Here is a 25,782-nt window from a genome sequence, read left to right on the forward strand (position 1 = left end):
GTCTTCACTATAGCCATTTCCTCCATCTGTCCCCCCGTATTCCTGTCCTGGATACCTGCCCGTCACTTCCTCATCGCCTCTGTTGCCTGCACCAACATGTCCATTGAAGTCTGCATCAATCACCTCTCTCTCTCACCTCCGGGGAAACTGCATCACTCCATCTAACTCTCTACCAGAACTTCTCCATCTCCTCTAACTCACATCCTACCTGTGAGGCAGAACCGCTGAATACACACTGAACACCTTCAGTGAACAGCTTGAGGCGCATCAGCCTGACACGTTTTTCACCTCCAGAACATTCTTAACTAACCGCTCCCCTCCTCTTCCCATCAGCACCACGATAGAAGCGCTTAAATCCTGCTTCTAAAGCTGCTGGCTGTGCAACCTTTCCACCCGGTCTACTAGACGCTCAGCAGATCCACCTGTCTCCTCTGCGTCATGTTAAGCAACCAGACTCTAGACCAGGGGTGTCAAATGTGCGGCCCGCGAGAGATTTTCATGCGGCCAGCGAGAAGTTTCCAACGCAAAAAAACGAAATGTTAATTTACTAAAAAGGAAGGCATAAATAATTGCCATGAATCGCAGCATATCCGATGATATATTTCTTCTACAAATCCATTGTATTCCACAAATAGAGCAGTTTTCGACATTTTTTTAGTTTTCTAGAATGCATTTGTCAATTTGATTTCTTTGTAGACGGTCGTTTATTTTTATTAAATTAATTAATTTATTAAATACTATTATATTTTTTCGCAGGAAAAATATCACTACTGCAAGATATTTATTCTGAGAATTTCAGTTTTGAATACAAGGATAGTGACAAAGTAAAACAGTTAAAAGAGAAGTGCTGACTTTTTCGGCACACTGGCGTAAATATCCGCGCCAATTTTTAAAAATAAATACACTTAATTGTACTGGAAAAATCTCTAAATCACAAAGAAACACTCTCGGATGTAATAAGAAAGATTTTGCTTTTAATTAAATTTCCTATAAAAAAGAGAAATATAAAAAAAAAAACATACTTGTTTCTGTTTATCTTTGTAAAATGATATTAAAAGTATCTTACATAATTTGAAAAAAAAAACAAGAAATTTCAAGAAAAGATCCTGAAGAAATATATTTTACATAATTAGAGTTTAAACAAAGTGCATATTTCCTTTAAAATTAACTAAACTGATATTGGATTAGATAACAATAGTAAAAAAAAAAAGAATTAGAAAAAAAAGATTTCGCACCGTTTTTGTTATTTTGACCGTGCGAGAAAAAAATTGGTCAAATCCGGCCCGCCAAGCAAAACGAGTTTGACACCTCTGCTCTAGACTTTCCTCTTCTCTCTCTGCCCATGGTGACACCTTCCTCCTCTCCTCCACCTCCTTCCACCCTCAGTAACCCAGTTTCCATCAGCACTGGTGGCGGTCGTTGTTAACCCGGGCCTCGACCGATCCGTTCTGGGAATCAGATTCGTGACTTGCATCATTGTTTATTCGGCGTAGGTTTTATGTTGGATGGTTTAAAAAAAATCGATGAATCCATTTGAAACAATTCCTTTTGAATGATCAAATATCGATTCCTAAAATCCCCAAATCGATCATTGAATGTCTTTTCTACCGTGTGTAATGCAGCCTGCAGTTTAAAGCTAGGTAGTCTCGCGTGACCAGGGATGTCATGAGATGTCGTGGCTAGGTAAAGAGCGTTGTTCGACATCATGGAGGCACCTCCAACAAAGTTGAAAGCAGATATTTAAAAAAAAACATGAACCCAGCAATGAACTGGACAACCCTAACCTTCACCCTAACTGCTTTGGGCTCAATTGTTAATGTAAACATTAATATTTTCGATAAAGTACCAAGTTACAGCATTAGAACTCTGATTTTCTCTTCCATATTCAAGTAAAATTGGTACTGTCTCTGAAATATCCTTATCCCAATCGAATTGAATACGGTATATTGGCGATTTAGAATCGGATCCGGCGCTTGTGAATCAAATCGAATTGAGTTTGGAAATCTGAATTGATACCCTGCGATGGACTGGCTCCCTGTCCAGGGTGAACCCCGGCCTCTCGCCAGTAATGAGCTGGGATAGGCTCCAGCAGACCCCGTGACCCTGCAATGGATGGATGGATGAATCAATCAATACCCAGCTGTAGTAGGTTTTATGAGGGATGCTCTTCCTGACGCAACCCTCTGCATGTATCCAGGCTTGTTTCCGCCTTTAGGCTGCATTATATCTGGAGACAAATAATACAAATAAGTGAAAGACTTAGTTAGTTACTCTGAGGTACTCTTGAGAATCCTGTTTTCATGTTATTAAGGTTTTCCCTGAAAGAACTTTCTCTGGTTCGGAGGATCTAAAATGTTGAGCTTCATACGAAGAGCAAGGAAACTGTCACCGCGCCGCCTCACGACTCGTGTCAAATTTTAATCAGAGGAAAAGGGGGTTCTGCAAGTGGCGGTAGGTGCTGCTGAATTTACATGAAGAGATTTGAATTTCACTTTTGAAGCTGACAGAGACGTACGTCTGCGTGATATTTCCCCGTGTGCCACGGATCAGGGTCCTCCAGTGCAACGCTAACTTAAAATGACAAATTCTGCATATGAACTTTAAATAGGTTGGGCTCGTGAGCTGGCTGTCAAATTAAGACTTAAAAAAAAAAAACAAGTGCTCTATGTGTTTTTATAATGACATCAAAAAGTCTAAGTGTTGTGCTCGTTTGCAGCCAGTTACAGATGCTCCGGTTCTTGGACTCGCTGACGGCGTTCCTTCCTGCTTCCTGCTTCATCCGGCCGGTCAGAGGCTCCAGCGGTCGGAGTGCAGACCCGGCGTTTCCTCTGGCTCTGGAAAGAGAGGTGTCGTCCCTGAGGGAGTGCGTCTCGGCCCTGCTGTGTGAAGGAAGTGAAGAGGAGGAGGAGAGTGGGCGGGACGCCGGACGTGAGGACCATCCCGAGCCCGGCTCTGCAGACGGGCTGCGAAGCCGTCGGGAGCTGTGGCGACAGGACGTGGAGAGGAGCAGGAGGAGGTTGAGCCCCCTGGTGGATGTGCAGAGGTACCGGGAGCTCGTCCACAACACGTCTCAAACCCAGATCAACTGTGATCTGGCAGCTCTCCTTGATGCTCAGAGGACTTTTCTCACCTGATATCCTGCAGACGTATGGAAGAGTATTAGGTCCAGGCAGGAGAAAAATAAAAATAATATTTTAGAGGAGGAAGATTTTCTTTTTTCATTATGCACTTTGACAAAAAAGCCGAAATGTCGAGAAAAAAGTCAAAATGTTGAGAATAATGTTGAAGTGCAATTCTGAGAAAAAAGTCGAAATGTATTTCAACTTTACAACCCACTTGGGGTTTGATAAGTTTCTAGTTTCAAATTTCAACTTTCAAGCTTTATTATCAGATATGTATGGAAGAGTATTAAGGCCAGGCAGGAGAAAAATAAAAATAATATTTTAGAGGAGGAAGATTTTTTTTTCATTACGCACTTTGAGAAAAAGTCGAAATGTCGAGATTAATGTTGAAGTACAATTTCGAGAAAAAAGTCGAAATTCGGTGAATATAGTTGAAATGTTGAAGAAAAAGGCGAAATTTTGACTTTATTCACGAAATTTCGACTTTATTCTTGAAATTGTATTTCAACATTATTCTCGACATTTCGACTTTTTTTCTCGACATTTCACCTTTTTTCTCGAAGTGCACAGTAAAAAAACATCTTCCCCTCTCAAATATATTTTCTCCTACATGGCCCTAATACTCTTCCGTACAGACGTGATTATTTAAAACCCCACAGAGACTTTGTATAAAGGTGTTTTTGCCCATTTCGCGCTGCATCTCTGCGTTGCCATGCTTTGACCTCGTTTGTGTGCGTCTGCTCATTTAAAAGTCCACGAATGACCTCCTGCTCTTCACAGCCTTGGTCTTAGGTCGTCCATGCTGCTCATCTGAGTCATTTCATGCACTTTTATATTCCGTCTGTGTACAAAAGCTGTCTTTAGTATCCGTCGGTTATGCCTCTGCGTGCCATTGTGCAGGAGATGGAGGCTAACGTTCCGGATAAATGCAGCGGGTGGTGGTTTCACAAAGCTTTATACGTTTACACGCTGCCGGTGCTTATCCGACAGCTTTCAGTGCTCCTTTCCCCTCAAAGTTCTGTTATTTTATTGTGGCTACCAGGTTTCTTCACTGTAGTTACTATACCTATACTCATCTCAATGAAAATCAATCACATCGCCACCTTTGTTGGAAACACGAGGTCCGTGGCAGCGTGAGGACTTTCAGGGCTGAAGGAAACCATCAGGTTTTACTTTTCTTCTTCCACCAGGTGTGTTTGTTACGACGGAGTATTGGGGCCAAACTAAGACAAAAATAAATGGAAATTACGAAAATAAATTCATAATAATATGAGAATAAAGTCGTAAAATTACCAGAATAAAGTCATAATGTTGTGAGAATAAAGTCGTAATTTTACGAGAATAAAGTCTTAATATTAAATATATTATAAATATATAAATATAACTTCACAAGATGCTCAATATTTCTCATTTTAACACAGGGAGAAGATGCTCTTCCTGTTAGAGTTCTCATAAATTAACACTTTATTCTCGTAATATTACGACTTTATTCTCGTAATATTACGACTTTGTTCTTGTAATATTACGACTTTATTCTATTACGACTTTATTCTCGCAACATTATGAATTTATTCTCGTAATTTTACGACTTTATTCTCATTATATTACGACTTTATTCTCATAATGTTACGACTTTATTCTTGTAATATTAAGACTTTATTCTCGTAATGTTACGACTTTATTCTCATAATATTACGACTTTATTCTATTACGACTTTATTCCTGCAACATTATGACTTTATTCTCGTAATTTTACGACTTTATTCTCATTATATTATGACTTTATTCTCGTAATTTCCATTTTTTTTTTCATCTTAGTTTGGCCCTAATACTCCGTCGTAGTTTGTAGTCTGACGAGGGGGAAAAAAAGTCCTTCTTTGACATTATTAATGTCTCAGTAAATGTTTCAGTTGGTCTCATCACCACAAGACTCAAGAAAGATGTAATTAAATAAAAAAAATCCATGGGTAATATTTTAATTTGCTGCTTGATGTCAGTGATGTGATATTACTGGAGAAAGAAATCTGTTTTTTTTCTTTCATTTTGTCTTCATCAAGCTCTGTTTATCTTGGATAGCCTCGACATCTAAAAACCAGTCGCATACATGCGCGTAAAGAGTGTAATCCAGTGGAAAAAGAAGAATCCAAAAAGTGACCGAAGGGGGGCTCCGACTGCCATCCGAATGAATATATTGGTTTGTCTTCACGTTTTTGTCCGTTAACTTCTATCCGCTCTGAGTTGTGAAATAAACCCTGCAGGGTTTCCGACTCCTGGAACCTCCTCACCTGAAAGATGAATTTGATCTAAGTAAAAACAAATCTCTGCACCCTTTCTGAGGTGTCACTGAGCCTGTCCTCCTTTATCTGCCATCACTTTAGTGCCAGGAAATTAAACCGTAGAGACAGAATTTAACCTCCCAGGTCGTAGTTTAGGCAGAGGACCTTTTTGCTGTTCTGCGTCTGAGAGCTTTTTTTTTTCTAGCACATCGGTTCATGAACCCTGACAGTGTTGTTGTTTTGTTGCTGCTTCTTTGAAACTCTTTAATGGTTATTGATGGGAGCTGTTAAGCTATTTTAAAAGAGATGTGGTGGTTATGTGCATGGTCTCTGCCTGTTATTGATCAGAGTCGACACAGTTCCCGTTCTTAGAGACTCCGGTATTCACTGGATCAATCGAACTGAGTAGGAGGCCATCGATTGTATCTATGACCGAATGCATGATACACAAACACTGTGCAGCAGAATCTATGGTTCTGCATGCAGAGCTATAAAAAAATAACACCCCTAGACTTGAGTAATTTTTCCTGTCATTATATACTACTAACGTTTTAAAAGTAAGTTATTTTCTGCATCAATCTGCCATAAAATGTCATCTCAAATTTTAAGTAACAATAACAGATAAAGCTGATTACCATCAAACGATTACAGTTTATGTCTTTACTGAACACACTCATTTAACATTCAGTTGGTAGATGATGCACTTGAAGTTTAATTAATGACATGAGCTTTTGGAAGTGTGGCTTAGAGCCGATTTGATTGACAGACATTTTTAAGTTTGCTGCTGAAAGAGCACAAGAACAGACTAATCTCTTCGGAGGTAGATCGGAGATCGACAGCCGTTGATCTGCATCTGCTGATGACCAAAGATCAGAGCCTTTAATGAGGTAACGAAGACCTGGCTGGAGGTTTGAAGACGTCACCGGAGTGGGGAATCGTCTCTGTCCGTGTCCCCACCATGTAGGTCGTTGCACAGGGAGGGCGTCTGTGAGACGGCTCCAAGTACACGCTGGGTTATGCAGCGGGACGTCGACCTCAACCATCAAAGTAAATCCACTACAGAATGGCTCAAAAAAAAAAGAGAGGGGAAGAAATCTGGCTTGTGGCGTGGCTTAGTCGGAGCCGGGTCCTTAATCTCATAAAGATGCTGAGGAATGACCTCGAGAGAGAGAGGCGTTAGCGCCAAACTCCTCCAAACGCTTCTGAGCTGAAGCGGTTCTGTAAAGACGAACGCTAGAAGTTGTGAAAATGCTTGTTTGAGGTCACTGCTCACCTGGGAATGTTTAGTGATCGATTCAGACATGATAGATCAGAACAGTCTGTGTGCGATGACTGGAACACATCCTGTTTGTGCGTTAATGTGCTCAAGGTCAAGTTCTGATCATAACGGTACAACCGCTTCGAGTATGATGACTGGTGTTGACAACAGATACGTCTCTGGCATGGTTTGTTGGTTGTCTGTTGTTTGTAGGTTCTGTTTTAAACACATTTATTTTTGTATTTAAATTTTTTCTTATTTATTGTGAGGTTTTGTGATTGTAAGTGATGGTTTTGGTATTTTGAGTTTGTTTTTTTGTTTGTGAGTGTTTGTATAAAATCTGGAAAATTTTGAAAATAAAGTATACCAAAAAAAAAGTTCTGTTCACAAATGATGTCAAACAATGTCAAAAATAGTTATTTGAATCGTTATTTGGCATACCACATGAAAACTTTTTGTGTTAATTAAGCAAAATATGTTTTATCATACAGCCATTGCTCCTAACTTATGTTTATCCATTCAGATAATTTGTTTCAGTCTTTTATTAGATTAGTTTGGATGTTTTGCAGCACTTTGGTCATCCCTTGTTGTCTTAAACATGCAGCATAAATAAGCTACGGCTTGACGTAATTTCCAAGGGTTTCACTTACTTTCTTGCAAATATATTTAATTCAATTGCATCGTAGCAGTTCACAACAAAAATCCCCTCAAAGCTTTTCATTCATAAAGCAAATTCATTATGGTCCAATTTTAGTCTAATTCAGTTAAAATCCAATTCAGTTCAACCAAGTCCAGATTTATATGAAGCTAATTTACAAAGATAACGCTGCTTTGAGTGAACTGATTGAAATGTTTTCGTATTTAAAAATATTTCATCTTTGGGACACCCAACAACAGAATTACAAACACGTTTGTTTTTTAGGTCACGCTTTCTGCTTATCAGACAGTTTTTGTGCTCGTCAGCGTGACATCAGAGACGTTAAACGCTGCAGACGTAATGAATAGTCCAGGCGGCTAATTTAAGTCTCATGAAAGCTCCATGTTTTGGCTGCCAGTGTCTAAAAAAACGATTGATCTCACTACAAAGCCTTTATTTTAGTTTGGGTCTCTGGAATTTTCTGTCTGACATAATTCCATGAGTTTGCTTCCAGTCGTGTTTTTCAGATGTTGCTGCACTTTGTTTGGTTTTGTTTTTTTCTTTCTCTTTTGGTTCAATGAACAAGCAAACTGTTCAGCGTTCCACTTATGTACGAGTGAGACACCGAGCTGTTTGTTCGTGCTCGTGGAAGAAGAAGTAGAAACACAATACACACCGTCCTCTCACACACAGTCTTTGTTTGGTAATTAGAAAAATATCACCAAAGCCTAATCTCTTAAACACACCCCGAAGAAAATAACAGAATGTTTTTTTTTTAATCACCATGACACTGTGGAAATTGCGTTTTTAATTTGTGCGGCACTTGTAGTCGGGCTTAAGTGCCACCGTCGACAAAAGCACAAACAGGAGCTCCTGCCGGCCCGAGCGGCGACTGTGCAGTTGCTATGGCAACGCTCATTTTCTCGCCTCCCTCAGACCTCACAAAGTAGTTCAATAAACCTTATGAATGATGAGAAGTTGTGCCATCCTTTAAACAGAATTACAAGCAGCGAGCGCTCATCCCTTCATGAAGGGAACTCGACTGCACGAGGCCTGTTTCAGATCCTTGTAATACTCATCCGTGGTATGATGTTCTGGTAAAAAGGGGGGTTATAAATTTTGATATTTCCATGTGAGGGTTGCTATTTGGTGTTTTCGTCTGTTTTGATGTAAAGCTCGGTGAAAAGATCCTAGAATTAGCCGGGAAACGACTGTAATGTGAAGTGATATAATCTCATGACCAGTTAGAAAACTAAAGAAAAAGCTGAATGAAGGAGCAAGAAACTCAACATTATGTGTCATTTGGGTGATTTTGGGCCAAAAATGTAAAGAGGAAAAGATTCAAGTGGACTCCAAACAGGGTTCAGACCTCATGCCTGTTTTAGTAAATGTTTATATTAAGTACAGCATGGTTCCTGGCTGTTACATCACTTCAGCTTTCCTTTTTGTGGCCCTAGAACTGAATGGTTCAAAGGTGCTTGGGTGGATGGATGGATGTCTCAACTGATTTGTATTTTCATGGGAAAAGCAGCCTAGAAACTGTAGAAAATGTGGTTTGAAATGAGCCCACGCTGCACGTACGGCGCCCCACGTTCACGGGGATTACCGGGGATAGTCACGACTCTTCCTTGGATGATTGGGAAACGGTCGTGGAGGAATCAGACGAGAGCAGCAGATTGAGCATCGCATTAACCTGTGATTACAAAGGTGAGGGCACATTTCAGTTCTGAGTCCGGCTGAGTGAAATCACAGACCCCCATCTGGAGAAAAGGTGACGAGGTCACACTTTAGGCTCTGCCGTTGCATAAGTGACCAGCCACTAGCGGGTAGAACACGTCTGAGCTCTGGACCAGTAAATGTGGGGGTTCTGGGGGGGCTGCGGGGAGCCCACCTGGGGAGCTCACATCACACAGCCATTACCTCCAGCAGCAGTCGCGGCTGAAGCAATTTCCTCCCGTCCCCCACCCCTCCCCCCCTCTGCCAGGATGAAGGGGTCACTTCCAGCACATCATTAAAACACAAAGGAAGAGAGGAGTATTTCATCCCTTCAGTAGCGCTTCAGAGACTAATTGAGGAATGACTTTAAATAGGACGACCACCCACTGAGGAAGACGAGTGAATCTAACTGATTTATTGGTGTTTCATGAGAGAACTTGACATTTTCAAATGGAAATATTTGGAGCCAGACCTCAGCGCTCTTTAAAATGCTCTTTAACATCGGCTTCACTTTTGAGAGTCTTGATTCAGAAACATGCAGGAGTGATGACACAGTTATTGATCTATGGTTAACATGGAACCTGTCCCTGCATGTCTTTAGAGGTTAGACATGATGCCAAGTCATATATTTCCATGAGATATATACACCCTGAGACGATAATATCATCTAATATTATATTTCAAATTCACTTGATTGTGACAAAACGATTTTAACCCTTTAATGCCAGAATATCATATTTGATACGCAGAGTTGGGTAGTAACGAGTTACATTTACTCCGTTACATTTACTTGAGTAAGTTTTGGGAAATTTTGTACTTTTAGGAGTAGTTTTGAATCACTATACTTTTTATAGTATATACTTTTACTTGAGTAGATTTGTGAAGAAGAAACTGTTACTCTTACTCCGCTACATTAGGCTACGTTGAGCTTGTTACTTTTCTTTTATCCCTTTTATCCGCGTACGCGTCAATCTCATGACATCACTGGTGATTCTTTGGGAAAAATTTTTGTTTTTGCATGTTTTGTCACATTTACACAGACTCAAACACACACACAGAGTTTATATGAGTTCATGGGCTTGTTCTAGTTCTGCCTGGTTAAAAAAGAAAAGTACAAAGGCTTAAAATGTTGTGCTACTTGTGCTTAATTTATTTTTTTATTCTGTTATTATTTTCTTTATTTTATTATTTATTAAAGTACTTGTACTAATTTACTTTAAGCTTATTTTAATTTAAGCTATTTTTTTATTTTAATTTTTTGTAATCATTTTATTGATTTAATTTGCCTGAAGATGATTATTTTGTACTTTTTTCTGTTTGAATGGTTGTGTTAAAAAAATAAATCAGACGTTACTAAACAGTTACTCAGTACTTGAGTAGTTTTTTGACCAAGTACTTTTTTACTTTCACTCAAGTACTTATTTGGATGACTACTTTTTACTTCTACTTGAGTCATATTATTCTGAAGTAACAGTACTTTTACTTGAGTACAATTTTTGGCTCCTCTACCCACCTCTGTTGATACGTTACTCTATGGTTAACTTGGCACGTGTCCCTGTCTTTAGAGGTTATACGTGATGCTGAGTCATATATTTCCACAATATATGCACCATGAGACGACAATATCGTATAATATTAGATTTCAAATTCACTTGATTGTGTCAAAACGATTTTAACCCTTTAATGCCAACTTTTCATACATGAATTTATGAGACTTTTTAGGGGTTAAGGTTAGTTTTTTTAATCCCCAGGGTTCGTTTATATCGCAGCATCTGACTTCTTCCATTCAAACAGATCTGAGATGTCATCGTGTGAGACGGGTAATGGTTCGGGTCAAAGGGGGGCTGCACCACGACTGTCCTGTCATGTCTAGAAAGCCGCACCGACGTCTTCCACTCAGCCGGTAGGCAAACATCAAGCGACAGAATCTTTGAGTCGGAGTGTGAAGTCCGTTATCATGCATTCATGGAAACCCCCCCCCCCCCCCGCCTTCGCCCCCTCAGCCATGTCAGATCACATCTGTGTCACCCACGGGCCACCCAGCGATACACGGCTCGTGTCACCACCCAGACTTATCGGCTCAGGGTGGAGAATAGACGGCGTTTGTCATCTCCCTTGATCTGATTTGCAGTCAGAGGCAAAAAGATGAAAGAAATGAAATTTTATGTTTGTATATCTCACTTTTTTTGTTTTCCTTGAGAACCATCCACGTCTGGAGAGAACCAGCAGTGAACAGAATACTCACGTCCTTATAAATAAGAGGAGAGGTAAAGTGAATATAGTGCACAATCAATTTTATAGATCTAACAGGCCAATAAATAATCTTTTTTTTTTTTCACAACTAGCATTCAAGAAAAGAGTTTTTCACCACAGTATATCAGGAGTGCAATTCCCATTTAGCTGCTCAGTACCAGGAAAGTCACGCAGATTGCTCCCTCGCTGCCGAGTCCATTTACAAACACACAAAGTGAAGGAAAAACAGTCCACGGTGGAAGCTGAAGAAGTTTACAGAAAGATATTCTCATTTTAGAAACATGACCTCCCACCTATTACAACAAATAATCAATTTTAGACTAAATCTACGAAAAAAACAAAGTCTCAAATTCTGAAACCCTGCCTAGTATACCTGGAGTAAGTTACCTGGGATATAAATAAATCCATGTGGATGCAGGCAAATGACAACACTCGACAATTAAGTGCACAATCAATAATCCGTGGGCTCACCTATACAGTTGCTCGACACCAGCCTGTGAATTAAATTAATCATGAACTCATTTCAGAACAAAAAGCAAAGTTAAACACTAGAACAATAAAAAAAAAAAAAATACAGTGACTTCAGGTGACATCAATTATCGGTGAGTATTTATAATTAATTTAGAGGAGAGAGAGAAAAAAAGAGGAAAGAACATCACAAAGTACCTTTGGAAGTCTGGCCAACAAGAGGAGACGCTTGAAAAAATAGACGGAGCACTTAGTCTCATCAAATCTTTGATATCTAAGGCCTCAGGTATTTCATAAAAATGCATTATCCAATTCCCGATTCCAGGTTTTCATCAGCTTTGTTCACATGGATGTGCTCTGCTTTTAAAGTTCTGAAATTGTTGTTGTTTTTTTGTCTGTTTTTTTCCTTTTTTTCATGACGATAGTACCCTAAAAAAAACAGTCAGAACAACCTCGATAGGAAATTTTCCTGTCACAAAAAGTCTGAGGGTCTAAGCTACCGCGCTGTCACGGATCCACTGGGATGCGCCTTCGCTCTGCGGCTGCGCAGAACCGAGGAGGATCGATTTGGGTCCATCTTCCCCAGCGTTTACTAAGTCTCGAGTTAAAACTGTTTTTCCATTTGCAGATTCTTTAGAAAAAGCAGTACAAGAACAAATAAAGCAATCTTCACATTATCAGCACATGAGCATTTAGTGTTTGATGCATGAACATTGTACATTATCCCTGAAAGATCACCACCCTTATCGCCGCGTAATAGTTTCTCACCTTCACCTTTTCCCCCCCAGTGCCTCCCCAGCATCCCTCAAGTCTGAGAAAAATGAGAAGTACATCGTCCCAGTTTGGGTGCAAAGTCCTTATTTTTGGTGGATGTCTTCGTGCCGGATGATCTTGTAGGTGACCCAGTAGAAGACGTTGAAGATGAGGAAGGCCAGCGGGAAGGCGGCTCTGGAGATGGTGTCTATCCTCTTGGCCCGGTCCACAAACTTTTTCTTCATGGTTTCTATGTCCTTGGGGCCTGGCGGCTGCGGGGTCGCGGCGGGGGCCGCATTCTTCACGGCCGAGCCGTCCTTGGTGGGCAGACACTGGCTCATGTTGTAGCCAGCAAAGTTAAAGCGGCCCTCACGCATGTCATCGTCCTGAAAAACACACCAACATCAGATATAGATGAGATTCATCAATGAATGTGGTTTTACTGCTATTTCAACATTTAGAGTCATCACCAGAAAAATAACACCAGAAAAATAACTTATTTGACAATTTTCACCTGTTTCAAGTACATTTTCACTTGAAATAAGTAGAAAATTATCATTACAAGCAAAAAAATCCTGGTGAAAATTGTTGTTTTTTTTCCAGTGACGAGTCTTGTTTTAAGTGTAATGAGATTTTTTTTTTACTAAAATGAGACATTTTACTTAGAAATAAGACAAATACTCTTGTTAAGATTTTGAGTTTTTGCAGTGATCCATTTTACTTATCCTGTGAAGGACAGAGTCATATTGATAAGTTCAGAAAACTGTTTTTTATTGTTGTGTTTTGATGTATTTGATGTAAGCCCAGTGGATATTTAAAGCTTACAGAAGGCTGCATTTAACTGCTGCTATGTCATTCCTGCAGTATTTCTGCAGGTGTTTTGGTCAGTGCTATTATTAGTAATATATCATACTATTTGTAATCAGCACAAATTATCTGTCCCCATAAAAATCCACCATCCCCCCTGAATTTTTTTTACAACTCGAGTACTGTATATATATAATATACTGCAGCGGCTCAGTGTCATAGTTTACTTCTCAGACGCCCAGAGGCGCATGTTTCTGTACTACAACCACTTTTACATTTACATTAACCGTGAGATATTACAAGGACTTTTGAATTAATTGAAACTCGCAGGATAACCAGATGCCGTTTAATGAAAAAGCACTAGAATGACTCCTGCAGGGGATGAATTTTAATTTGAAACCAAACAATAATAATCCTGCGCTTCTTGAGTATTGCAATACCTTCAACTGTCAATAACTGTGTTACAAAGAGGAAGCAGGGCTACAGTTTGCAGTTATTTTCCTTGTTTGCCCCCCCCCCCAAATCAAGGGCTCTTATACAAACGTTTGTTTATTACAGTTTTGGTCCTCGCTATCTGAATTTCTTTGAAACTTGGAGTAACAAGCGAAGATGTAAAACCATTCTTCAGTGACAAGTCGGTTACTTGTTGAAAATGTATGGATCCCCATGGAAAATACAGAATATTGTAACTCTAAAATCTCAAAGTACATTTCTGCACCTTTGGCTGCCACCAAATAGGTGTAAATTAACTTTACCAGGGCTGCTGATACAAATCCTAGACTATCTCCTCGAGTCCTTGTTATTAGGAGTTTCAAACATTTGCTCAAAAACATGTTGGAAAACTGAAATTGAAATTGTCCTTATTTGGGTATTTTACTGTCTGTGCCAAAGTGAAAGTCAGAGAAAATGTAAGAATTTCTGTATTTCAAACAGCATCTCACCTTTTAACCATCTGGGATTTAGATGAGGTGGGTTTTATGTCAATGTGGCTTTTATTTTCTATGACAATCTGAACAAGAAACCAAAGAATCCAAATCAAACATTGCATTCAAAAGAACAATTAAAACCAGTATGTTAAGGAGATATAATGAAATATGTTAGTTACGTTTGATTGACATTGTTATGAAAGGTGTAAACACTGTTTGTTGTTGTTTGAATGGTACTAACTGAATTGTTACTTGGGAACTAAATGTGACGTTCTGTGTTGGCCGTCAGCTATTTTATTTTATTTTGTTGTTTTTTTGTTGTTGGTTTTTAATTTACGTTAATTGTAAATTGATTTCTTGTGTTAAAGGGGCAGATTAAATAAGATTTATTCTTCTTTCTGCTTCCTTTCATTCAGAATTTGTTTGTGTTTTTGAAATAAATCATGTTCTCCTGAGGCTGCAATTCTGCTCGCTACCGCCACACCTGGCAGAAACTGGTACTACAAGACTGGATGGATCGAAGTTAGTTATTTAGCACGCTAACTCAGTCGATATCACGTAGTCATCATTTTTGTGACACGACTGCACTTATTTCTTCTCACACTCTTGCTGTTTCCAGGTTATTTGGGGATATTTTAACCTGTAATTCTACACATCGCTCCTTTAAATTCTGTTGCATGAAAACACCTGGGCTAAATAATGCTGGCTCTGAGTAATCAATGATCTATTCTAAATATAAATGTCAAATAGTTCCGCCCTTGTTGTATCAAGTTCATTTTCATTTTATGTGCCTTTTATCCTACTGTAAATATTCAAGTTTAGTTTAAGTCATTTTAAATCATCTGTTTATTTTTATGCTTCTATTTTATTATTTATATTTTGCTCCGTGGGTCAGAGAGGACTGTAATTTCATTTGTGCTGTATGTCGAACATATAGCATATCTACGGAAGACTATTAGGGCCATGCAGGAGAAAAAATATTTGAGAGGGGAAGATTTTTTTTTATTGTGCACTTCGAGAAAAAAGTCGAAATGTTGAGAAAAAAGTTGAAATGTTGAGAAAAAAGTTGAAATGTCAAGATTAATGTTGAAATACAATTATGAGAAAAAAGTCGAGAATAATATTGAAATACAATTTCGAGAAAAAAAGTCAAAATGTCGAGATTAAAGTTGAAATACAATTTCAAGAATAAAGTCGAAATTTCGTGAATAAAGTCAAAATTTCGCCTTTTTTCTCAACATTTCAACTTTATTCAACAAATTTCGACTTTGTTCTCGACATTTCGACTTTTTTCTCCAAATTGTACTTCAACATTAATCTCGACATTTCGACTTTTTTCTCGAAGTGCGTAATGAAAAAAAATCTCCCTCCTCTAAAATATTATTTTTATCTTTCTCCTGCCTGGCCCTAATACTCTTCCGTACATATCTGACAATAAAGCTTGAAAGGTGAAATTTGAAACTTATCAAACTCCAAGTGGGTTGTTGTGCTCCTTTTTGGTGACCTCTAACTGACCCCTGACCGTGAAGACTGATTGGTGAAGTGCTGGACTGATGCTTATACTTCAAGGTTTTCACTTCCCCACAAAATACCTCTGTATGTCAATGCAAAGATAGATTATTGGTTTAATATATAAGAGAAAACTTAAATTAGATCCAAGAACCCTTTTGTGCTTTTAGAAAACAGCTTTTCCTTTCATAGACTCAAGTTTACATCTTGTTTCTTATGTCTGCTGAAATCAATCAGCCACAGGTGGAGTCACCTTTAACCTGCATCCGAGGGACCATTCATGCTGCACACGTGATTACTTCAACCCGTTGCCGACTCTAACCTGCTTCTGTTTTGATCTGTGCTCCCAAAAGTGTGAATTTAAGCATAATTTGCGTCAATCTAAGAGCATCTGAGAACGCAGCACCAGAGACAGAGAGAGACGAGGCTGGCTGATGGACCCGGCCGTCCCAGGAGTCACACTGGTGTGAGCCATAAAGGCTGATATCCAAACAGCAACCTTGTAAAGACTTTGAAAGCCTACCTTGTGATTCCGTCTTTGTCTTCGCCTCAGGCGGAGGAATTCTTTCTGTTGCCTGGAGACAAAATTAACCCCGGCATATTCTAGCAGTGCAGAAAATACAAAGAGCAGACACACAGCCATCCAGATGTCAATGGCTTTCACATAAGAGACCTAAGGAGAGAAAAGAGATTATTTGTTGTTGTTGTCATTTTATTTTTATTTCAACATGCGCTGTTCAATCACAGTGTTCAATTATTATTTTATCTAAAATATTCCTCCTTTGGTTGCTAAATGTGACTCTTTGCATTCCCAATGTGTGCACCTGATCTTCTGTAAAATGATTTCTCCTTTTATTTTGCCCGTTTTGTCAGTTAACGGTGACATCTTAATGACTGTAATTAATCCAGCGTAACAGGGCTGCCAGCAACGTCTGCGATAGCGTGGTTATTTAACAGTGGGAAATAATTACTTAATTGCATGAAGACAGAAATGCGCACAATTAGTTTATACCTTTATCTTATTGTTTCGATGTGTGTGTTTTTTAAAGGAGGCAAAGGCCTTTTGTTCTCATCGCTGTGACCTCGCCTCTTGACAGCTGATTAGCATGTGAAAAAAAAACAAAACACAACAACTCAGCTATTTGAGGGGCATATTGAGATATTGTTTTCATGAGCCGAAGCTCTCAAAGGCTTCTCCTGAAATATTTATCAGTGTCTTTCATGTGTTTATGACATGGCTCGGGCCTTTTGCCTCTCAGGACCGTGACTGATTGATCATGGAGATCTGACTGAACACGCCTGCAGTTATCGTCTCAGTAACTGTTTAACATAACTGACAACAGCTGGAGATGAGTGCTTATTCATCGTTATGTAATGTAGCACCGCACGTTCAAAGGGGCTGCGCGGTTCCGCTCGTTATTGAGGGCAAACGATCTCTGGCGATTACAGACATCTGAATCAGATTAACTTGAACAGATTCAAGTTGTTTTCTAGGAAATCACTACCTCTAAAATGTCTTTATGAATACCTTCAAAATGTCATTGTTTGGACCTGAGACAGATCGCGTATAGAGGTAGTTGATTTCATGGAAACCTTAATAAACCATAATGAGGATTTCAGGGATAATAAAGTATGAATTGTACAAATAATGCATTTATTTTTTTTGTGCCCAACTACAAAAATGCTGATTCAACCAGTGGGTCTTTATGCCATATGGCGAGATGGAAATGTATCTTTGTTTTACTCTGTGAAGTGTTGTCTCTTGTCTTGGGTCCAGCTGTCGTCTGCAGCTGCAAGGACTTGTGACGTCTTATTTTATCTACAACACCTCGCTCCGCTCCAGTAAAACTGCTGTATCATCGATTCTCGTGGTCATTCTTCATCAACTTCCAGATGTATGTTTGACCCTTTGCATGCAATGAAAATTAAAATGTCACTGAAGTCTAGCTACCGCCAAGGCTTCATTTCTTAAAAAAGGTATTATTTCAGTCTTACTTAGATATGCTCAATTATATCAATTATTCATATTTCAGATATTTTGTCCACAACATATGGTAATTACATGTGAGTCACAGGGTATCCAAAGCAGACAAGATGTCATACTTGAAATGCCGCCCTCAGATCTATGTTATGTAACAAGATTTGTTCTTATGAATCTCTGAAAAATATTTCAAAATATGACAAATACCATATTTTGACCTTAACCTTCAACAGTACAACATCATTATGTTTTTTGTCCTGCTGTTGCCATAGTTACTAGTGTGCATGCATGACAATCTCTTCTGCAGGAAAAGGGTTTTGGAGGAGGAGCTGAAGCACAGCAGAGAGGGAGGAGGGGGGCTCTGTAAGTTTACTCTCAATGTAACCAAGTTAGATTTTTCCTTATAAATATACGGCTTGATGCAAAGGGGATAAAAACACAACCTTGTGCTAAACTTGCAGTTACCATCTTTTTTAACTTGTGATGCTAAAAACAGAGAAAAAGGAAAGATCTACCTTTGGAAGAGAAGCTCTTGATCCGGAGCTTTGGGTGGTCATGGTTAGCACGGTGGTGATGCCCAGCGCCACTCTGGCAGGGGCAGCGTCCATATTGATCCAAAAAGACACCCAGGAGAGGATGACGATGAGGAGGGAGGGGATGTACATCTGGATCAGGTAGTAGCCCATCTGGCGCTCCAGGTGGAATTTCACTTCAATGCAGGTGAATTTACCTGCACAGCAGCGGGAGACAGGAACAGACCGGAACAATCAGACATCAGTGTGGAGGAGATGTTCAATCAATCAATCAATGTTTATTTATAAAGCCCTTTACAACACACAGGGTGACCAAAGTGCTTTCCATTAAAATCCACAATAAAACAAAACAATTTAAAAACGACATAATGAAACCATTAAAATTAAATGAAGAATATTTCACATCAATACTGTGTATTAAAAGCCAGTCTAAATAACCAGGTTTTCAGTCTGGATTTAAAAACCCCAAAGTCAGTGATGGTGCGCATTTCTGGGGGCAGCTTATTCCAGAGTCTGGGTCCAGCTACCGAGAAGGCCCGATCACCCCAGAGTTTAGTCCTGGTCCTAGGGACTTCCAGCAGGAGCTGATTTGAGGACCGTAGGCCTCTAGTGGAGTTCTGAACATGCACTTGTTCACATAAATAAAAGAGGGGCAAGCCCATTGAGGGCTTTAAAAACAAAGATTAACATTTTAAAATCAATTCTAAAAGAAACAGGAAGCCAGTGAAGAGCAAATAAAACCGGGGTGATGTGTTCGCAACGTCAAGTATTAGTTAAAAAGCGTGCAGCGGCATTCTGAACAAGCTGAAGACGGCTAAGAGAAGACTTGGAGACACCAACATACAAAGCATTACAATAATCAATTCTCGAGCTTATAAAAGCATAAATGGTTTTTTCCAAGTCTGCACGATTAAAGAATTGCTTTTTGTTGGTCGGATGTAAGGCGTGCTGGCGTCCTCTGACCAGTGTTGTAGTGTTTGGTGCAGTATCCCAGTTCCTTCTCCTCCCTCATGATGAACTGCGGCAGAGTGAGTCCGTCCGACACCTGCACGGCGCCGTTCTCCAGCCACTCAAAGATCAGGTCGTTCATGGTGTAGCCAACTAAACGTGGAAAGGGACAGATGGATTTAGAAACGGGGGAAATCTTGTCAAAACAAAGCAACAGAAACACTCCTGAGAAAGTAGGCGCTTACAGCTCTCCAGCTGCATGGTGCAAGTCTGAACGTCCATGGGAAAGTTCTTCAGGTCCATCGGGCACGAGAGAATGAGAGTCAACCTGCGGCAGCGAGACAAAGCCAAGACATAAAATAAAGCGACTGGAGTAGCCATGAATTTATTATTCGATTCAGCAAGAAATTGATTCATTAAACCTCGAACTGGTGCTTCGACACATGGATTGAAAATGATTTGTTTGAAAAATTAAATCACACTCGGTACATTTTTTCTCTTTGAGTCAGATGCCTTTTCTCTTCTGTGCGATAAGGTCTTGTAGGATTCCCTTCAACAGGTTCCCATCACAGTTTCATTACTGCAACTTATTGTCTCAGTGAGGCATCGTCGTGCACAGTCGGCCCGCTCCGTCATTTCTCCCGCGAATGGCGAGTGTGGTTAACCACCTTTCATTTTCTCCCGTTCACCGGCGCTGCCTTCACACCTGCGCGCCCCTGAGCCTCCAGTTGCTCTCCAAATGGACTTCAAATTGATCTGCCTCATGTCGCATCATTGCAGAGAAAATTGAATACTGGATGTGACAGGAGTTGTTTTTCATTGCAATGAAAGACAACCTTTTCCCGAGCCTGGACTAAGCTTAAATTCGTGGTTGATAGACAATTTAAATGTCATCTATTCCGAGTGTGCTGCATGTGTTTGGTGTGACTGGCGTGAGGAAAAGTGCACGCTTTTTTCTGTGCTATTGGTTCCATCTCCGCCTCGGACTCTCAGCAGAAGCCCCTGAGATTAGCTCACCCCTTTTCAATCATTGTTCCCTTATTTTAAAAAAAGAAAAAGGAATACAAATCGGTATTGTCCTTGAAAATCCACTGATGTTCAGCCTGTTATGCAATTTCAAAGGAGGGATGATAATTGATAAAATCCATTTGAAACTTGCTTGCTTTGGACCGGCGGCCTTTGATGTTTGAGAGGAAATGTAAGAAAGGCAATAAATGAGCACGGCCTTGAGAAATCTTTGCATCAGAAATTCTGGTTCTCTACTGTCGCACCTCAGCTGCACAACAGCAGCTGACCTAAAGCTGTCTGTAAGGCTTCTTTCTGTGGATTGTTTAAACGTTAAATCATGCTTTTTATGTATGTTCTAATGTCTTTGTAACGCACTGTGAATCACCTTGATGAGGAATTGTGCTTTACAAAAAAAACTCGCCTTGCCTTGTAGTGTAAACTGGAGCCACAACTGAGAAGCAATTTCATGACTGACTTGTATTTCTTTCTTTCTTTTTTAATTTAGTTTATGACTTGGTCTGAATATCAGTGGTAAATAATGTTGAGAAATTCATAAAAAAAATCTAATAGACAGCATATTTTCCATCCCAGTATCACTCTTGATTATTAAAACCCTTTCAGCTCACTTTCATACACTAAAATCAATCATCTACTAACCGATTGTGCTCCGACACAATTCTGGAGCCTTTATTATGTTTGTATGTTTGTTTGGTTTTCTCCAGCGGTGCACCTGATACTGTAGAGGACGGTACCATCCTTGAAGATGCGCAGCAGCTTGTTGTCAGTGGTGACATCATGGAAGTTGGCTCCCTTCTCGTTGGCAAAGAAGAGGTCGGGCTTCCATATGGAGTCCAGCATGGACGGGTCCAGGTCTAGGGAGGAGTCTGGGTATTTGCTGTACGCCAGCCGAGGGTCATTCCACTTCTGCCGCAGGAAGATATTGACTCTGTAATCCTGCAGAGAACACAAGCGGATTTGCATATTTTGTTGCGTTTGGGTTATGAGAATGCATGTTGAGGCTGGGAGACACTCATTGGGCTGTGTTTTAATATTATATAATCTTCTTTTTTAAAAGAGAAATTGCATCTAAAGAGATCTAAATATACATAAATATTCAAATGCATTAAATATCTATTAATTATAGACAAGATTAGACCAAAAGCTCTGATGTAGACAATCTTTATTGACATTTATTCTATTGATCATGTTGGGTGCTTACTACTTAAATTAGATTGTAGATATTATAGTTGTAAGTTACAGCTGTAGTTATTTAATGACTTAAAATTCACATTCACATCACAAAATACCTTTAAAAAATGAAATAGTAAGAAATACTTTTATATATAATCATATTTTCATACATGTCTGGCTCACATGCACATCGCTGAGTATTTCTTTTCATTTTAGCTGCTAGTCTTCGGCTTTGTTTTTATGAAAACATAAAACATGTCCAACGTTGTCCTGCAACGTAGAAAAACAGGGCACATAACAAAATGGACAATGAGTGAAAACGACTCTTACGAATCCATTCAGCAATTTTATCCCCTAGGTCCCCAAATGACCCTAATTACATCTGCTGTCACGATTAGATACTGTTGCAACCCCATATCTGAAAAACTGCTTGTTTGTCCACGCCGTTCTTGTTTTTTCAGAATTTTTCTAAACTCGTGACATAATGTAAGTAAATGATGAATTAATCGGCCTGCCGAGGGAACATCTGACGCTACTGTTAGCGGTATAAACTGAGTGCCACAAAGCTCAGTTGCTCAGAGTAATTGATATGTCATGATGATGACAAGCGCGCGTGCTGTTTGACATTTCATCAGCATATTGGCGGTTCCAAGCATTTTGCATGCCTGTCTAAAACTGTGTAATTCCCTGGCAGTCTCGTGCCTTCCAGCTCCTGCGGAAATTAACATTTCCCATTTATTATCTAAGTAGTTATTATCACTCATTATTCATTCTTTGATCCTGATTAGTTTCATTGCACCCTCATTGGTTTTATACCAACTGGCCCCCCCCCCATCCCCAGCTGGATGCCTTCATGCATCACATATTGTGCGTTAGCTTGTCTGAACTCTATCCATCATTTATTGGCCGCATTTAAAATGAATAACTTGAGCAAACATGTGTTCAATGGCATCATAAGGGCAGAAACTCAGACTTATTTATTCCGATAGCCCGCCAATAGACCTCTTGATGATAAAACGATGAAAGAAAAATGCATGGATTTATGCAAAAAAGTTAACAAGAAAGTATAAGAGGCTGTGTAAGAACTCCGGAGAAGGGGTCAGGGCTTTAAAACACACTCCACTCACCATTGTCGTTTCTGCTATAGAACCAAAGCTGTTGATAAATATGTTGCAGGTAACATTAACTGGTGGACCTGCGGGTTGGGGGATAGATAACACATTGACACATAGCATCAGGCAGAAATCAAGCAAAATGCCGGAGGAACTCACCATAGTTGTCTCTGTGACAGAGCCGAAGCTGTTGATAAAAATATTGCATGTAACGTTTACAGGGGGACCTGTGAAATGGGATGAAAATGACATGACAGGAAAAACCCTTAAAGCACAAGTATCAGAAAGGACGCCAGCAGTGGGGGGGTGGGGGTGGGGGGGTGGCGGTCATCGGGAAATAAGAGTGTGTTGGTTAACGCCATGCTGCTTCACTGTGTAGTCAAACATGCATTAATACAACAAGCTGGATGAGTTTTTTCATTGGTGACAGTTACAAGTGAAGTTATGTTTTCAAAATCTATTTGAAAGCACAGTCAAAAATCAAACTTAACATCGGGATTTAACGCCATCTTGATGTTGTTATGTAATGGTGCCTTGTGTAATAATGTGGTTAATTTTTAAGGGGTTCACTCGCTGTAAGGATGCATGCACACACAATCAAAACACATGCAATGAACAAATGATCTGACAGAATGGTCCAGTTCTAGATCAAAGGAAATCAGCAGAAAATGAAATCTGTGCTTTAAGCCCCTTAAATGGGACTCTTTTTACTACTGCTAATATCGATTAGTCTTCTGTGATAACAAACTGGATGAAAATCTTGAAACAATTGTGGAATATTTGATAGAGAAATGCCAGTTTCATCTTTATCTTGTCAAATAAAAGCATTTTCTCTGCAACTCAAGGTGGAGAAAAGTATCAAAAGGTGCTCAGTTGAGTTCTGTCATTTCTCCTCCACTGACTGGTCAGGAATTATTTCTCTTTGCAAGGCTTTTTTCGGCATAAAGAGTCCCAGCAAATCCTTTTTTTTCTCCTGCTGTAGCTCATAAGTTAAGTTACAAGGCCTTTCCAGTGCCCTTCCGCTGTTTTCCTCATCAATATTGCATGGCACTTGGTATTAATATTTGCCTCCGTTTGTTGTCAGGTTGCTACATTTAACAGCAGAAGCAGAAAAACAAGGCGGTACCTCCTCACAACAAACTCAGCGAGAAAATCTAGGTCAGCTTTCGGAAACACAGTTCAACCCTCTTCAAAGTATGATTAGCAGGTTCACCACCAAAACCATCTGTTTACATCAACTTCTGCTCGGTGAAAAAGTGTTTGTTTTCTGGCTATGGGATGTGAAGATGGGAGTGTTCAAGGCATCTGGAATCAAAATTTAAAAAAAAATAGCAAGATAGGGATAGGGACAGTCTCTTATTCCTAATTTACTTCTTTAGCAATCCTAAAACTAATGGGTAAAGATATGCCAGGACATGTGTTTCTGAGTCCAACTGCCATACCCTCTGGAGTCCTCAGACCCCAACAAATCTCCCCTGCACCTGCCCGGAGTGCGTGTTTCACACTCGGTGCTGTTCCTTTGACAGAAGCTGTGTGTGTCCTCAGCATCACAGCCCCAGCCATCACAGGAACTCAGCAGCCTGCAGCACCGGCCACAGGGGAACCATCCATAATTTGGCCTGTCATGGTGGCTTCCCATGTCTGCTGCGAGAACCAATCCTTTTTGTTTTTTACTCTGATATTTACACAGTCCTCCCTCACTTATTTAACAAATGTGGAGATGCTGTGCTATGCTTTGAAAAGCAGAAGGTTTCATATTTTAGTTCAAGCCAGAACAACACTTTTACTGCTCTAGACTGATAGTTTGCAGCCTCTTTTAGCAACAATCAGTAGATAATTTGTGAGGGGAAATGTTCTATCTGCACTTTCAGAGACAGTTCTGTGCCTTTTTATGTTTTAATAGTATGGAAATGAAGTGGGGACAGTTAAGAGAATGAGATAATGCAAGACAAACCTTTGAAATTCGGTCTTATTCGTGCATCATACCCGGACGTGCGACCCATGAGTGAATCCAGGAAGTCTGATGGAGACATGTTGGAGGATGATCTGGATTCGTGCTCCTTGGCATCCACTCTGGACACATGTTTGGGGTTAAAAAAAAATATGGTCTGAAAGAAGTCACAGCTCAGAAACCGGGAGTTAAACCGTTTCTGTCGCCTAGCAGCTGCCTGGGAGGGATGGGCACGCACAGGAAAGCCAGAAAATGTGTTAATGCGCACACATGCAAGCTATCAGATGCGATTTCGACGTCGTGGGTATCTCCTCGAAAAGAGGATTAATCGGTTCATAATGCAAGATTCCAATAGAGATATGAAAGCATTTCACCATTTCTTCATGCTAAAACTACGGGAGCATTTTTGTGATGGCACAGGGCTGTAGAAATGATTACCGTTGCGTGCGTAAATATCACAGCGGGGTCGCTGTAAAGACAAAAACTGCTTGTAAAGATGCATATTTTACAAATATTTCAAGGTCGAATATCATTATCAACACTTAAAGTCTCAAACCAAAAAACAAATCCATGTAGAATGTTGACATACTTTTTAAAATATTGATCAAATTAACGTCCAACTTTAGACAGAAAAACTATATCGCTCCTAGCAGTTTGTTCCTTTCGCTAAACCACGAGATATTTAATCTACCTGTAAATATATCTTTCTCCAAACTTTAAGGAAAAGAAAAATATGTTTTAGACCCCCGAAATCCAATATAGGCTCCGTCTGGTATAAATAAATGACTTACCCGAAGTTGTTTGCCTCCAGGACGCATGCAAATAAAGCTGCCAAAACCTTAATGAAGGAGTGATTCATTCCTGGTGGTTTCCCCATGTGCTCACTTTTCTATTTCTTCCATATGTTTACATCAGTCAAACACATTATCCAAACAGGGATCTCGCTTTCTTCTTGACCAAGTCGATGACGCTTCGGCTGCCTTGTGCCACACAAAAATGCTGGAGACATTCCTCAACGCAGCAGCGGATCATAGTTTAGTTTCCCGAAACTATGACTCCCAAAAAAAACCCATGTAGGTCGGAGGAGCGGAGGTGCGAGGAGACATGAGTCCCATGCGTTCAGCCGTCGAGGAGCTGTTAACTCCAGGACGCAGCTCTCCTTTGGCGCTGGTTTGGGGTTTGGTAAAAGGTTCCCTGTTGTTGAGACCGGTGTTACCTCGTTTTCCAGGTGGGGGGAATGTCAAAGAAACAGGAGAGGAAGGAAGGAACGCCTTTTCTTCAGTTCAGCACTAGGACAGCTCCCGGCTGCTTTGCGCGCAAGCGCAAGGGTTTT

At 40.0% G+C, this 25,782-nt stretch overlaps 2 protein-coding genes across 9 annotated transcripts in view; one reads left to right on the forward strand and one right to left on the reverse strand.

Annotated features, from left to right (window-relative positions):
- fancb (FA complementation group B) overlaps window positions 1-4,579 on the forward strand; it is a 21,166-nt gene extending 16,587 nt beyond the window's left edge. The window contains exon 8 of the mRNA XM_061723397.1: window positions 2,717-4,579. Coding sequence (XP_061579381.1) covers window positions 2,717-3,134 — 418 coding nt within the window. The 3' untranslated portion in view covers window positions 3,135-4,579. The remainder of the gene's footprint in view (window positions 1-2,716) is intronic.
- Window positions 4,580-11,011: 6,432 nt separating this feature from the next.
- glra2 (glycine receptor, alpha 2) lies at window positions 11,012-25,782 on the reverse strand. 8 transcript variants are annotated; one of them, XM_061723401.1, is made up of 9 exons: window positions 25,241-25,781; window positions 24,485-24,571; window positions 22,514-22,581; window positions 20,926-21,149; window positions 19,433-19,515; window positions 19,203-19,340; window positions 18,222-18,436; window positions 16,249-16,398; window positions 11,012-12,869 (listed from the first exon to the last, which is right to left on the reverse strand). In XM_061723401.1, exons 2-9 carry the CDS (start codon window positions 24,564-24,566, stop codon window positions 12,588-12,590), a joined length of 1,242 nt encoding a protein of 413 aa, XP_061579385.1. In that variant the 5' UTR covers window positions 24,567-24,571; window positions 25,241-25,781; the 3' UTR covers window positions 11,012-12,587. The 8 variants fall into 8 exon arrangements, with proteins under 8 accessions (XP_061579385.1, XP_061579383.1, XP_061579384.1 ...); XM_061723399.1 differs by having other exon boundaries at window positions 24,453-24,571; XM_061723400.1 differs by lacking the exon at window positions 22,514-22,581 and adding an exon at window positions 22,658-22,725 and having other exon boundaries at window positions 24,453-24,571.

This window comes from Cololabis saira, chromosome 6 (assembly GCF_033807715.1).
Source record: "Cololabis saira isolate AMF1-May2022 chromosome 6, fColSai1.1, whole genome shotgun sequence".
Taxonomy (NCBI): Eukaryota; Metazoa; Chordata; class Actinopteri; order Beloniformes; family Belonidae; genus Cololabis; species Cololabis saira.

Coding starts and splice junctions, on each gene's coding strand:
- glra2 (XM_061723398.1), bottom strand. CDS start 25,326: ATGGGGAAACCACCAGGAATGAATCACTCCTTCATTAAGGTTTTGGCA. Junction 19,516..20,925: donor ACCGTCCTCTACAGTATCAG/GTGCACCGCTGG, acceptor TCGCTGCCGCAG/GTTGACTCTCATTCTCTCGT. Junction 18,437..19,202: donor CACCAAACACTACAACACTG/GTCAGAGGACGC, acceptor GCTGCTGTGCAG/GTAAATTCACCTGCATTGAA.